The sequence below is a fragment of the Myxine glutinosa genome, chromosome 12 (assembly GCF_964187855.1).
Source record: "Myxine glutinosa chromosome 12, kmMyxGlut1.1, whole genome shotgun sequence".
Classification (NCBI taxonomy): domain Eukaryota; kingdom Metazoa; phylum Chordata; class Myxini; order Myxiniformes; family Myxinidae; genus Myxine; species Myxine glutinosa.
The window spans coordinates 185,001-199,918 of NC_136272.1; the positions used below are offsets into that span (position 1 = coordinate 185,001).

General features: G+C 43.2%; 1 protein-coding gene across 6 annotated transcripts in view; it reads right to left on the reverse strand.

The window, feature by feature from the left end:
* The window catches only part of ATRIP (ATR interacting protein), a 196,376-nt gene that overhangs the window by 149,343 nt on the left and 32,115 nt on the right, over positions 1-14,918 (reverse strand). For all 6 annotated transcript variants that reach the window (XM_068133376.2, XM_078766391.1, XM_078766390.1 and 3 more), the window contains one exon: positions 1,045-1,118. In XM_068133376.2, coding sequence (XP_067989477.2) covers positions 1,045-1,118 — 74 coding nt within the window. The remainder of the gene's footprint in view (positions 1-1,044; positions 1,119-14,918) is intronic.

The following is a 14,918-nucleotide window of genomic DNA, read 5'->3' on the forward strand; positions in this document are numbered from 1 at the left end:
ATTCGCAACGACCACAGAACCCCCCCCCCCCCCTCTATTTACATGAATGGTTTGGTCCATTCGCAAAGCCAAAGCGAACGACCACAGAACCCCCCCCCTCTATTTACATGAATGGTTTGGTCCATTCGCAAAGCCAAAGCGAACGACCACAGAACCCCCCCCCCCCCCCTCTATTTACATGAATGGTTTGGTCCATTCGCAACGCCAAAGCGAACGGCGAACGGCTAAATCGCCATAGCTCGGTAAGTACTTGTCCGATTAATTTCAAACCTTGAAAAGGCACATCCTCGGGTCCCCAGCAATATACCTGGCAAGTTTCAAGTATATCGGACCGGTAGTTGTCGAGAAACAGCGGTCACAGACAAACAGACGTACAAACGTACAAACGTACAAACGTACAGACAGAGATTACTGGAATTATAGATAGATGAACATTTACACAATGCTATTGGAGTTGAGCATGTCCATCAGCATGTTTCCATTTTCAATTTCTTTTAACAAATAAAAATTGGATGGAACCGCCTTTGGGGGCCATTTTTCCCCGCAAAGCGGGGGTTGGCCTTTTTTTGGGGCACAGTGGTCCCCTTTTTGAAGCGATGTTTTACGGTCGGATGCCCTTCCTGCCACCAACCCTGTTAGTCACCTCTTGCGACACACAGGGTATTACCAATGAACTGGTACTCAATTTGCCGACCTCAGAAAGATGACAGGTTGAGTCAACCCCCCTGGCGTTAATTCAGCGATCAACAGGGATTCGAGCCCAGGATCCAAGGATCCCAAGCTGGCACCCTAACCGCTAAGCCAACACCAGGCTAATAAAAATTGGATGACAGAATAAATATAACCAACAACGCTTTGGGTGGAGGCATATTCAATAACTCGAGCATGAACAATTTGTTTTTTCCTGCCATCTTCGGTGTATCTATCAATCTGCTTTTGATTCTAGAACCAAAATAACTCATCGTGTTTGGGCTGACTGCCTACCTTTAAAACACATCACCTTGAACATTCAACAACAATGTCACTACAAACATGGCTTCTCACCTTCTCCTTCCTCTTTTGAAGTTCAATGAGATGCCGATTATTTTCAGCATCACTTGCTGGCCCATTCGTACAAACTAAAGCAGACACAAAAGAGCACAATGGTTACTACCATCAGGCATCAGCCAAACTCATCTCAGGTCCACCTTACCCTGTAGTGTCCACATTGGACCATGTATAACCATTTTTTTATGATGGTTAACTTGTGGTGTTACCAAAGAATAATTTCCCTGAATATGAGACAATAAAGATTTTTTTTATTTTTTTTGTTTATCCCATGTACCGTGCCACAGCCCTATCCTTTCCACAGATCTCCAGATGTCCACGTTCTCTGCTGGTGTTGTGTTTCCCTCTCTCTCCCCCTCTTGTTTCCCGCTCCCTTTATTACAGTCATGTGAAAAAGTATGTACACCCCATGTAAAGTTTTGACTTTTTCAACATATTTCAACATACAGCTATTTGATCTTCATTTCAACAATATTGATAGATAAAGGTGATATAATAAAACAAATATCATGAAACATTTACATTTTGTAGTCCATTGTATAATTTAAATAAACATAAATGCAAATTTCGCATGTGGAAAAAGAAACTACACCCCTACATTTATCACTACTTCAAATACCTAAAATTAGAATCAGGTGCACCAGCTCAGGTGCAAATGATTAGAACATCGTTAGAGAGGATCTTGGAGGAACCTGTCTTATTTAAACCTCAGACATTTCGTTTGGTTTGCTCTTTGTTGTTGAAGTGTGCGGCGTGACCATGCCAAGATCAAAAGAGCTCTCTGACGTCTTCAGAAAGAAGGTTATAGATGCCTACAAGTCTGGGAAGGGATTTTAAAAGATCTCCAAACAATTTGAAATCAATCATTCGACTGTCCGGAAGATCATCTACAAGTGGAGAAGATTCCAAACAACTGCCAACTTGTTCAGGCCAGGCCGCCCCAGCAAGTTCAGCCCGAGAGCAGACCGCAAGATGTTGAAAGACGTCTCTGACAACCCCAGAATGTCATCACAGGACCTACAGGTAGCTCTTGCCACTGTTGATGTCAATGAGCTTGACATACCGACTAGACGTAGACAAGCTAATGATTCAAGGAAAGACGCGAGTATCTCGGAAGCATCGTTGATGTTACACTATTTCTTGGGAAGCAATGTATACCATTTAGAGGTCACGAGGGAACTGAAGATAGCCAAAACAGAGGGAACTACAGGTAGCTTGAGGATAATGTGAGGCCATCTGTCGGAAAGTTGAAGCTCAACCGAAGGTGGACCTTGCAACATGACAATGACCCTAAACATACCAGTAAATCCACTAAGGAATGGCTGAAAAGAAAGAAATGGAGGGTTCTGGAATGGCCAAGTCAAAGCCGGGATCTAAATCCCATCGAGATGTTGTGGGGGGGGGGGGGGGGGGTGGGATTTGAAACGAGCTGTGCATGCAAGAAACCCTTCAAACATCGCACAGCTGAAAGAATTCTGCATGGAGGAGTGGGCAAAAATTTCTCCCAGTCGATGTCAGAGACTGGTAGACAGTTATAAGAAACGCCTACTTGAGGTTGTTTCTGTCAAAGGGGGCAATACCACCTATTGGAGCCAAGGGTGTACTTACTTTTTCCACAGAAGGAAATGGCATCTCTGTTAATTTTTTGTCTGCGGCATTACCGCAGAATAAATTATTGCAAAGTCTATTGTTCATTGTTTTTTGTTCAATTAGATCACCTTTATCTATAGATACGGTTTAAAGGAAGATCAAACAAGTACAGATACATTCAAAGTGCACCGCCCACATGCCAAATAATTAAATATCCTACAGCGCGACATTGCCAGGGCGCCTCGGGCGCCCGGCAGTACCGCAGTGCAGCTCAGAGAGGCTGCATTGGGAGGGAGAGGTGTACACTAATTGATTGATTAATTGCATAATTAAAATCAATAAAAGATTATCACAAAATATTTTCTTAATCAATTGGCTAATAGCATAACTAAACAACTCGTGCTTCATCCGAAGATGTATATTTTAGAAATTTAATTAAATAGGTCATTAATAAAAAATTAAATAATTAATTGATTAATCAATAAATAATTAATCGATTAATCAATAAATAATTAATCGATTAATCAATAAATAATTAATCGATTAAATGATCAATCAACAAATCAAAAATATCCTTGATAAACCACCACCATTTCATCCGAATCTGTAACTTAAAAAATTAATTAATTAGGTCATTCATCGAATAATTAAATAATTAATCGATTAAATGATTTATCAATAAATCAAAAATATCCTTGATAGCCACATCACTTGGTCACTGTCATGTCCAAATATTAGCTTCCCAGCTCAAAAGGTGCCTGAGATATTGGCCAAATGAGAAAGAAAATAAATAAATGATTAATAATGTAAATAAATAAATAATAATCTTTTTAAAATTAAATTATTAATCAATTCGGTCAGAGAACACATAAACCCCCACCATTTCATCAGAATCTGTAACTTAAAAAAAAAAAAAAAATTGTCATTAATGGAATAATTAAATAATTAATCGATTAATTGATTAATTGATTAATTAATAAATCAAAAATATCCTTTGCAGCCAAATCACCTGGTCATTGGCATGTCTAAATATCAGCTTCCTAACTCAAAAGGTGCCTGAGTTAATGGTCAGAAGAGAAAGGAAATTTGATTAATTAAATAAGTCCTTAATTAATCGCTAATAATTAAATAACGCCTCAATTAATTGATTATTCAAAAAACAAAAAATACAGTTTTTGACAAAGGACTTGCTCACTACTGTGCAGAAATTTCAGCTTCCTAGCTCAAAGGATGGCTGAGATATCGTCCGGATAAACAAACAGGAAAACAAGAAAAGAAGAAAACAAACAAACAAGTACAGATACATTCAAGGTACACCGCCCCCATGCCAAATAATTAAATATCCTACAGCGCGGCATTGCAGGGGCGCCTCTGGTGCCCGGCAATAACGCAGTGCAGCTCATTGAGGCAGCATTGGGAGGGAGAGGTGTACACTAATTGATTGATTAATTGTATAATTAAAATCAATAAAAGATCATCACAAAATATTTTCATAATCAATTGGCTAATAGCATAACTAAACAACTAGTGCTTCATCCGAAGATGTATCTTTTAGAAATTTAATTAAATAACTCATTAATAAAAAATTAAATGATTAATTGATTAATCAATAAATAATTAATCGATTAATCAAAAAATAATTAATCGATTAAATGTTTAATCAATAAATCAAAAATATCCTTGATAGCCACATCACTTGGTCACTGTCATGCCCAAATATTAGCTTCCTAGCTCAAAAGGTGCCTGAGATATTGGCCAAATGAGAAAGAAAATAAATAAATGATTAATACAACAACACAACAACAACATGCATTTTAAAGGCCATTTTCCCTACTAGAGCGGGGGTTAGCCTTGCGGTCGGTCCCCATGACAATTTTCTCCATTTTGCCCTATTTTCTGCATCTCTCCTTCCCCCTTGCCCGCATTTCTTCTTCGACCATCTTTAGCCAAGTCTTTCTCGGTCTTCCCCATCCTCTACTTCCTTCTACATTCATTTCCATCACTATTCTCAACCAGTCACTTTCATCCTTCCACAACACATGACCAAACCATCTCAACCTGTTCCTCTACACAGCATCAATCACAGGCTCTATTCCCATCATCTTTCGCAATTCATCATTTGTCTTCCTCTCTCTCAACGATACTCCGCACATCCGTCGAACCATTCGCATTTCCACCCTTTCCAACCTTCGTTGCTGCTCTACGTTCATTACCCATGTCTCGCTCCCATAAATCACAACACTTCTCACACATGCAGCAAACACCTTTCCCTTCAGCTTCAACGACACTCCCCTCCTCGTCAATACGCCACTCAGTTCCCGAAACTTCTTCCATGCACATCTCACTCCAGCAACCGTTGCCGAGTCTGATCCACCTTCTCCATTCAGCATGTCTCCGAGGTAGCAAAATGTTTTCACACCTTCCAGCTTCACGCCGTCTCCAAGATCCAACTCAGCATTTCCTCCATCTGCAGCTCCCTCTGTGCACACCTTACATTTGAATGTAGCTGCCACACTGGTTAATGACCCTCTCAGACCACTACATTTTTGATGAACCCACTCAGCGCACATTGTACATTGAATGGAATTCACTCCGACACCCTTCCTGCACACAGCACATCGCCACTTCCCAGTTCTTTCCACCTCCCACATGCTTTACCACTTGCCATCACCTTCGTCTTTCCGATATTCACCTTCAGACCTTTTGTCTCCATACATTCCTTCCACTTGTTCATCTTTTCCTTCAGTCCATCCATACTTTCCGCAATCAACACCAGATCATCTGCATACAACAACTCCCACGGTAAACCCTCCTTTACGTTCTGAGCTAGCACCTCCATCACAGCTACAAATAGTAATGGACTTAGTACCGACCCCTGATGCACTCCCACCTTCACCTCAAACTCACCACTGTTCCCGTCCTTCGTCCTTACAGCTGTGCGTGCTCTTTTGTACATTGCCATCACTACTCTGATCAACCATTCCTCCACTCCTAACTTCCTCAATGCCCATGTCAATACTTTGCGTGGAACCCTATCGAATGCTTTCTCCAGATCAACAAACCCAAGAAACAACTTCTTCCTCTTCTCCATGTACTTCTCCTGCAACTGCCTCACAATGAAAAGCACGTCTGTCGTTCCTCGTCCTGGCATAAATCCAAACTGCATTTCGTCGATCTTCACTTTCTTCCTTATCCTCCTCTCCAACACCCTTTCCAATACCTTCATTCCATGCTCCAATAACTTTATCGCTCGGTACGAGCCACACTCCAGAGGGTCACCTTTCCCCTTGTATAGAGGGACGAGGGTACTCAGTTCCCAATCCACTGGAATGCGGCCTTCTTTCACCACCAGATTACAGATCTCTGTCATTCTCTTCACACCCCAACTTCCTGCTGCCTTCAACATATCTCCCACAACTCCCGTCGGCCCTCCCGCTTTTCCATTCTTCATTGCTTTTTTTTTTTTTTTTTTTTTTTTTTTGTATACAAGATCGAGGCTCGTGAAAGAGCGAACATTAATCACACAGAAAGACAAACAGACACATAAAACAAATAACATCGGGAGCGGTAGACAAGATGGGGAGAGAGGGGGAAGGACACAAACACAACATTTGAGAGCAGGGACCGAGAGACATGGAAACATCGAGAGATCTGTGGGAGGGAGAGGGCTTTGGGGGGGAGGCATGTGAAGGGGGGGGGGCATGTGAAGGGGGGGGGGTGGGAGAGGTATAAACATATGGACACTGCCAGGATTACCAGGAAAGAAGTTGGAATTTCAAACAAGGTGGATCTGGGGTGAATTAGTGGGGGTAGAAAAGATCAAGGTTATGGATGGGGGAAGATAAGAGATGGTGGTGAACAGCTGTTTTAAAGACCTGGAGGGAGGAGAGGGATTGAAGGGAGTGTGGGAGTTTGTTCCACAGGCGGGAGAAAAGAGGAATGAAAGAGTGAAGGTGAGCAGAGAGCCGAGATTTCGGCAGTTTAACCATCAGAGGGTTGCTGGCAGATCTTGTGCGACCTGTAGGAATATTTGGGGGACAGAGCACAGAGAGAGCTGGGGGAGCAAGGCCGGAGAGGAGTCGGTAGAAGACAGAAAGGCCACCTACCTGCCTGCGGTGAGTGAGTGAAAGGCCCTCAGAGATAGCTTCATCGCGGGAGATTCCAATGATTTTGAAAGCTTTGGATTCAACAGCGTGAAGCCGAGCCAGGTGTGAGGCAGGAGCACCAGCCCATAGGGGAGAACAGTATTCCATTGAGCTGCGGATGAAAGCCTTGTATGTGGTGAGGAGCTCAGGTGTGCCGAGGAAGGACTTCGCACGACGGAGGATGCCCAGTCGGCGACTGGCTTTGGAGGCCAGCTTGGAAATGTGGTTTTCCCAAGAAAGATCATGGCAGATAGTGAGACCCAAAGGCTTGAGTGACAGAACTTCTTGGAGAGGATTGTTGAGAAAGTAGATGGGAGGGTTGTCCAATCGATCTTTTCGGAGAGACATAGTAAGAGAGTGAGATTTGTCAGGATTGAAAGACATGTTCCACTTGTTTGACCAGTCTGTGATTTTGTCCAGGTCTTCAGAGAGTGAGGAGGCTGCAGACTGCCGATCTGAGGGAGGAGGAATGGAGCGGCAGAGAGTGGAGTCATCAGCAAAGAGATAGAGAGGATTTTCCAGAGAGTCGGAGAGATCATTGATAAAGACCAGAAAAAGCACAGGGCCCAGCACACTTCCTTGGGGAACTCCAGCCTGAACAGGAAGGGGAGATGAGAGAAATCCATTCAGGGCCACACGTTGACTACGACCAGAGAGGAAGTCCGCAAGCCATGCATGGAGATTTCCACGGATACCATAGGAGGAGAGTTTGGTGAGCAGAGCTGGGTGCCAGACCGTATCAAAGGCCCGTGATATGTCAAGGGAGACAGCTCTGATTTCCTGTTTGGCATTGAGGACCTCCATCCATTGTTGAGACAGCAGAAGCAGCATGTCCAGAGTAGAGTGACCTGGTCTGAAACCAAATTGATGATCAGAGATCAAGCCATTGGAGAAGAGGAAAGATTTCATATCCGAAGCAATGATGGATTCCATGACTTTGCTGATAATTGGGAGCAGGCTGATTGGTCTGTAGTTGCAAGGATCTGTTTTTGCACCTTTTTTGTGTAAAGCGGTAATGTTAGCTGATTTCCAGGATGCTGGCAGATTACCTTGAGCAAAAGATAGGGTGAAAAGAACAGAGAGAGGGTGAGATAGAGCGGCAGAGCAGGATTTTAGGACCCGTGGGCTGATGCCGTCTGGTCCAGTTGCAGAATCAGAGTCGAGGTTTGACAAAAACTCCTCCACCTTGTCAGGAGAGAAGGACACAGAGTCCAGGAGCAGTTGGGTTCGACTGGGAAAGGTGGGAACAGAGAGAGATGGGTTTGGGACTAAGGATTTCGAGGCGAACACAGAGTTGAGGCATTCGGCTTTGTCACGTGCGATGTCAACTGTGTGGCCATTTGAGGTAAGGGAGGGGATGGAGGGGGAACAAACACCAGAAACGGATTTGACCAGACGCCACCAGGATTTGGAGGAAGGAGACAGGTTTGAGAGTTCATTCTTGAGTGAGGAGAGATAGTGCTTCCTGGCACTCCTGAGGGTAGACACACACTTGTTCCGAGCTTGGTGGAAGGAACTGAGATTTCCTTCAGTTGGATTAGCCTTCCAAGAGGCAAAGGCAAGTTGTTTCAGGGCAACTGCCTCACCACAAGATTCAGTGTACCATGGACGGGAGGAAGGGTAAGACAATTGAAGGCGAGATGGGATAAATCTGTGCATGAGAGAGATCAGTTTGCTTTGGAAGAATTCCCAGGAAGAATTGATGTCAGAGGCAGTGGAGATGGGAGACCAATCCAGACGATTGATGGCTGCTTGAAGACCGTCCCAGTCGGCCTGAGTGAAATGCCAGACTCGTCGACGCTGAGGAGGCTCTCTGAGAATGGCCAGAGAGATGTCCACTTTGACAAGCACATGATCAGAAGAACCGATTGGAGCAGAAGAAGAGCAGCAGACATTAGCAGGGAAGTTTGTCATAACCAAGTCTAGAAGAGAAGATACTCCATTGGCTGAGATCCGGGTCGGGAAATTGACAGATTGTGTCAATCCCAGTGAGTCACAGAAGTCCTTTGCTGAGGTGCCATGACTGGTGAGAGAGGAACCCACACCCAACCAGGTGGCATGATGACAGTTGAAGTCACCACATATGAGGCAGAGAGAGTTGGGATGAGTGGATAGAAGTTGGTCCATGTTGTCAGACATTGAAATGTAGATGGAGTCATCACTGTTTGGGGGACGGTACAGAACACATATGAACAAAAGGTGGGAGCGGAGAGGAAGCCGTAACCAGAGGTACTCCTGCGGGTGAGGAGGAAAGAGAGCAGTGCAAGGAGAGTGAGGAAGAGAGTTTTTGACAAAGATAGCCACCCCACCACCAGGCCGAGGCTCAGGTCTATCATACCGGAGGAGGGAGTAACCAGGAAGAGATATTAAGGAATCAGAGACATCTTGAAGGAGGAAAGTCTCTGTTAAGCAGATCAAGTCTGGATTGTCAGAAGCAACCTGTATGGAGAGATCAGTCAGGTTTGAGCGAAGGCCCCGGATGTTTGAGGTCCATACCGTTAATGAAGAGAGAGGGGGAGCATCGGGTACAGGACAGGGGAGGGGAGGAGTAGGGTAAGATGAAGGATGAGAGGGGGAGGTAGGGAGAGCAGTTGATAGTGTTTCAGATGTTGCAGAAGAGTTCCAAGAAAGGGAAGGATGAGGAGGATGAAAGGTTTGATGGTGAAGGGATGCGGCACAGTGAGGGGTTGTTTGAGGGGGGGCAGAGGAAAGTATAAGGTTTGGGGGGGTGGAGGTATGAGATTGAAGGGAGACGAAGTGGGGAGGAGGCAGCTTGGAGGAGGAGGGGGGAGGAGAGAGAATTGGAGAGGAATGGTATGGGGGGAGAATTGAATGGGAGGGATTGGGGGGGAGTTTAGGAGGGGAGGGGCAAGGGGGGAGTTTTGGAGGGAAGGGGCAAGGGGGGAGATCAGGAGTGGAGGGGCAAGGGGGGGGATTAGGAGGGGAGGGGCAAAGGGGGAGTTTAGGAGGGGAAGGGCAAGGGGGGAGTTTAAGAGTGGAGGGGCAAGGGGGAAGTTTCGGAGTGTAGGTGCAAGGGGGGGGATTTGGATGGGAGGGGCAAGAGGGGAGTTTAGAAAGTGGATGATTAATGAAAGACGAACATTGATAACAAATTGGGTTTGTTGTGATTTTCAAGTTAGCAATCCGATTCAGAACGATGGAGGAGGGATGGAATGAATGTGAATTTAGACCATGTAGTGAGGGAGACGTATAAGATATTGAATTTCTTTTTTTTGAAGTGGAATGAGTTGGAGAGGAAATTGAGAAAAGCCTTTTAAATAGGAAGAAAAACAGCGTGTTGTAATATACCACTGAATAAAACACAGAAGGGGAAAGGTTAAACATATTTAAATAATATTTAAACAGAACTATGAACAATCTTATATGCACAAAAATACCAACGGGGGGAGAGCCGAGAGGGACCACCACGAGTCACGTGAACAGGGCAAACGGTGGATGGCAAGGAGATAATGGGGGTGGGGCGAACAGCACACCTGGACAGAAAATACAGGATGAGACAACAGTACACGTGGAGAAAAGAAAATAAATGTTTTTGTTTTTTTTGTTTTTTTTTGGCGGGGGGGGTGGGGATTTAGAACGTTAGACAGTATTATGTTCGGGGTAGAAGGGAAAAAACCAAGAGCCAAGCAAAACACGCTTAAGTTAACAAAACACCGACGGGGGTACAACTACAAGGCCACACACGAGGAGCAGAACACGATTAATTAATTACGAGTTACAGGAAATTCAAACCAAAACTAACTAAAATCAAACAATATCGCATGGACGATAAAATAACGAGTTGAAATTTGACAATCTATCTGGGGAAATGGGGGAGAAACACGTGGTCGAAGAACGAACGAACGAATAAGAATGAATAAACGAATGAGCACAGAGAAGGTAATGTCTTTTTTTTTTGTTTTTTTGAGTTGAGATTTACATAAGGAAGTAGGCTTTGGGGTGAAAAGACTGCGAAAACAGAGAACGAAAGTTATTGGATCACAAACGACAGGCGCTGAGAGAAAAACAAAGCCTCAAGGTTGTACAGTGTACACTGTACAAGGCCTCAAGACGACACGAATTAACACGATTTTCAATACAGGTATGAAAGATTTGCACCGAAAATCTTTGTCGGGACAATATACGTACATACACCATAAAAGAAATACAGTTACAACGAAAATACAAATGGGAACAATTACTTAACTTCGATTTCGATGGAGAGCGTGTAGAGCTGCGAAAAAACGAACCCACGCCAGCAAGACCAGAAACGGAAGTGAAACCGGCTTTTATCGCTTCCTCAACTTCCTTCTCAGTTATCTTCTCTGCCGGTCCTAAAACTGGGTTACTCTCTATGTTGCCATCCCATTCATTCTCTGTATTCAACAGCATTTCCATATATATTTTCCATCTTCCTTTAATTCCATCTGGGTCGACAACGATTTGTCCCACTTCATCCGTCAAGCAACTCACCCCCATCACATCACACCTCTCTTTCGCTATCTGCTTTGCAATCCTGAATACTGCTTTCTGACACGCTTCCGAATCCAAGCGTTCTCCGAACATTTTCCTACATGACTCCTGCGCCTTTGCTACCTCTTTCTTTGCAGCCTTCCTGGCTGCCTTATAACTTTCATGCTCTGCTGTTTCTGCTCCCGTACCCTTTGCCTTCTGCCACTCCTTGAACTTCTTCCTCTTCTCATCAATCCTCTTTCCAACTTCATCATCCCACCACCATGTTTCCGAGTGCCCCGGTGGTCCTTTTGTCCATCCACATACCTCACCAACGGCTCCCAACAGACTAGCTTTCATTGACATCCAACCACTTTCAAGCTCAACCACATCATCCTCTACCCTACTCAGCCTCTCTTTTAATGCCTCCCTTACTGTCACCTCTTTCAACCTCCACACCTTCATTCTCGGTTGGTACTTCACCCGCCGAGCTCTCTTCGCACCTTTCACCCTTATGTCGCAGACAACCAAGTGGTTCTGTGAAACAGCCTCCTCCCCCGGGATCACATTTGTGTCCCGGAGGTGCCCCCTATCTCGCCTACGCACCATCAGGTAGTCAACGGTTGTTGTCGACCCACCTGACATGTATGTAACAAGCTTATTATCCTCTTTCTGGAACTGAGTATTACAAATCAACAAATCAGCTCCATCAGCAAACTCCAAAATCCTTTCACCTTCTCCATTTCTCACACCATATCCGTAACCCCCATGAACTCCCTCAAAACCATCCATACTCCTTCCCACATGTCCATTTAGGTCTCCTCCCACCACAACAACTTCCTCATCTTTCACGTTTTCCATCAGCTTCTCTATCGCACACCAGAACTTGTCCTTCTCGTCATCGCTTCGACCAACCTGCGGAGCATATCCCGAGATGACGTTCACCAAGAGCTTTCCAATCATCATTTTCACCATCATCAACCTATCACTCAATCTAGTCACACTCACCACACTGTCTACAAACTCCTCAGAAAACAGGACACCAACACCATTCACGCCCTCCAGGCACCCTTGCCACACAAACTTGTATTTCTGTCCCTCCCTACCCTTCACCATTCCCACACCACTTCCCTTCCATCTCGTCTCCTGCACACAACATATGTCCACTCTTCTTCTGACCAATGCTTCCACCACTTCTCCTGATCTCCCTGTCATTGTCCCGACATTCCATGTCCCCAAACCTCAGAAACCGATCTCCACTTCGGGCTGTACCCTGCCCATATGTACTTGTAATTGCCATGGTTCTCTTTTTGAGGCAATGTTTTTATGGCCGGATGCCCTTCCTGACGCCAACCCTCTTAGTCGTCTCTTACGACACGCAGGGATACGGTGTACCTGTTCTAACCAGGGTACACACTGGGAAATGTTTAAAACATGGAAATTCTGGGGGGGGGGGGGGGGGCGTCAGCATCACGGCTGCGGTTTAAACATATTCCAACAATATCCAAACAGAACCATGAAAACCATGAAAAACAATCTGGGAAAAGTCTCCAAGCGAGAACGTGGATTTGAGAAAGAAGGAGCAGAGGCGGAAGAAAAACGAGATACAGTGGGCGGGGCACAAGTCGAGACGAGGAGGAGAGCGAACAAGCACGTGCCCGGGAGGAGAGAAAGAATCAATATAGAATTATTTGTCTATCCGTTTGTCCTGTTTTTAAAAACGCCGGACAAAGGGTAAGATGCCCACGAGAGGCAGGGGGGAGAAAAGAAAATCAAAGAAACAAGCAAATACGATGAAGGAAAGAACTTACACTCACAAAACACCGACGGGGGTAAAGGAGCCCGGAAAGACCAGGCCGCGCACGAGGCGCGAATAAAAAACGACCAATCACACACAAATCCGCAACAACCACAAAACCAAAACTAAACAGAAACACACAACAACACACACACAACAAAACAACCAGCGGAAACCCGACAAAGACACGAATGGGAAAACACTCAAACTTCGATGCCGTGGAGAGATCGAAGCAAGCCTCGTCGCCCGAGGGACCGGAAGTCCTACCTCCAAATATAATAATCAAATAATCAAAAATCAAATAATAATCAAAAATAAATGATTAATAATGAAAATAAAAAAATAATAATCATTAAAAAATTAAATTATTAATCAATTCGGTCACAGAACACAGAAACCACCACCATTTCATCAGAATCTGTAACTGAAAAATAAAATAAAAATTTAGTAATTAATCGAATAATTAAATAATTAATCGATTAATTGATTGATCAATAAATCAAAAATATCCTTGATAGCCACATCACTTGGTCACTCATGTCCAAATATTAGCTTCCGAGCTCAAAAGGTGCCTGAGATATTGGCCAAATGAGAAAGAAAATAAATAAATGATTAATAATGAAAATAAATAAATAATAATCTTTTTCAAATTAAATTATTAATCAATTCGGTCAGAGAACACAGAAACCACCAGCATTTCATCAGAATCTGTAAATTTAAAAAAAATAAATTGTCATTAATCGAATAATTAAATAATTAATCGATTAATTGATCAATTAATAAATCAAAAATAGCCTTTGCAGGCAAATCGCCTGGTCATTAGCATGTCCAAATATCAGCTTCCTAACTCAAAAGGTGCCTGAGTTAATGGTCAGAAGAGAAAGGAAATTTGATTAATTAAATAAATACTTAATTAATCGCTAATAATTAAATAACTCCTCAATTAATTGATTATTCAAAAAACAAAAAATACCGTTTTTGAGAAAGGACTTGCTCACTACTGTGCCGAAATTTCAGCTTCCTAGCTCAAAGGATGGCTGAGATATCGCCCGGACAAACAAACAAACAAACAAGAAAACAAACAAGAAACCAGAGTGAAAACTGAGTACTCTCTTTCAGCGTGCGTCACTGCCGAGCCCCCTTTGGTGCCCGGCAATGACGATTTGCAATGCCTGGAGATGGCATAGGAAAGGAGCGGTGTACAACAAGTACACATACATTCAAAGTACACCGCCCCATGCCAAATAATTAAATATGCTGCAGCGTGGCATTGCCGGGGCGCCTCCGGCGCCCGGCAATACCGCAGTGCAGCTCATTGAGGCTGCATTGGGAGGGAGAGGTGTACACTAATTGATTGATTAATTGTATAATTAAAATCAATAAAAGATTATCACAAAATATTTTCATAATCAATTGGCTAATCGCATAACTAAACCAGTAGTGCTTCATCCGAAGATGTATCTTTTAGAAATTTAATTAAATAAGTCATTTATAAAAAATTAAATAATTAATTGATTACTCAATAAATAATTAATCGATTAATCAATAAATACTTAATAGATGAAATGATTAATCAATAAATCAAAAATATCCTTGATAGCCACATCACTTGGTCACTCATGTCCAAATATTAGCTTCCCAGCTCAAAAGGTGCCTGAGATATTGGCCAAATGAGAAAGAAAATAAATAAATGATTAATAATGAAAATAAATAAATAATAATCATAAAAAAATTAAATTATTAATCAATTTGGTCAGAGAACACATAAACTACCACTATTTCATCAGAATCTGTAACTTAAAAAAAAAAAAAATTTTTGTCATTAATCGAATAATTAAATAATTAATCGATTAATTGATTAATTAATAAATCAAAAATATCCTTTG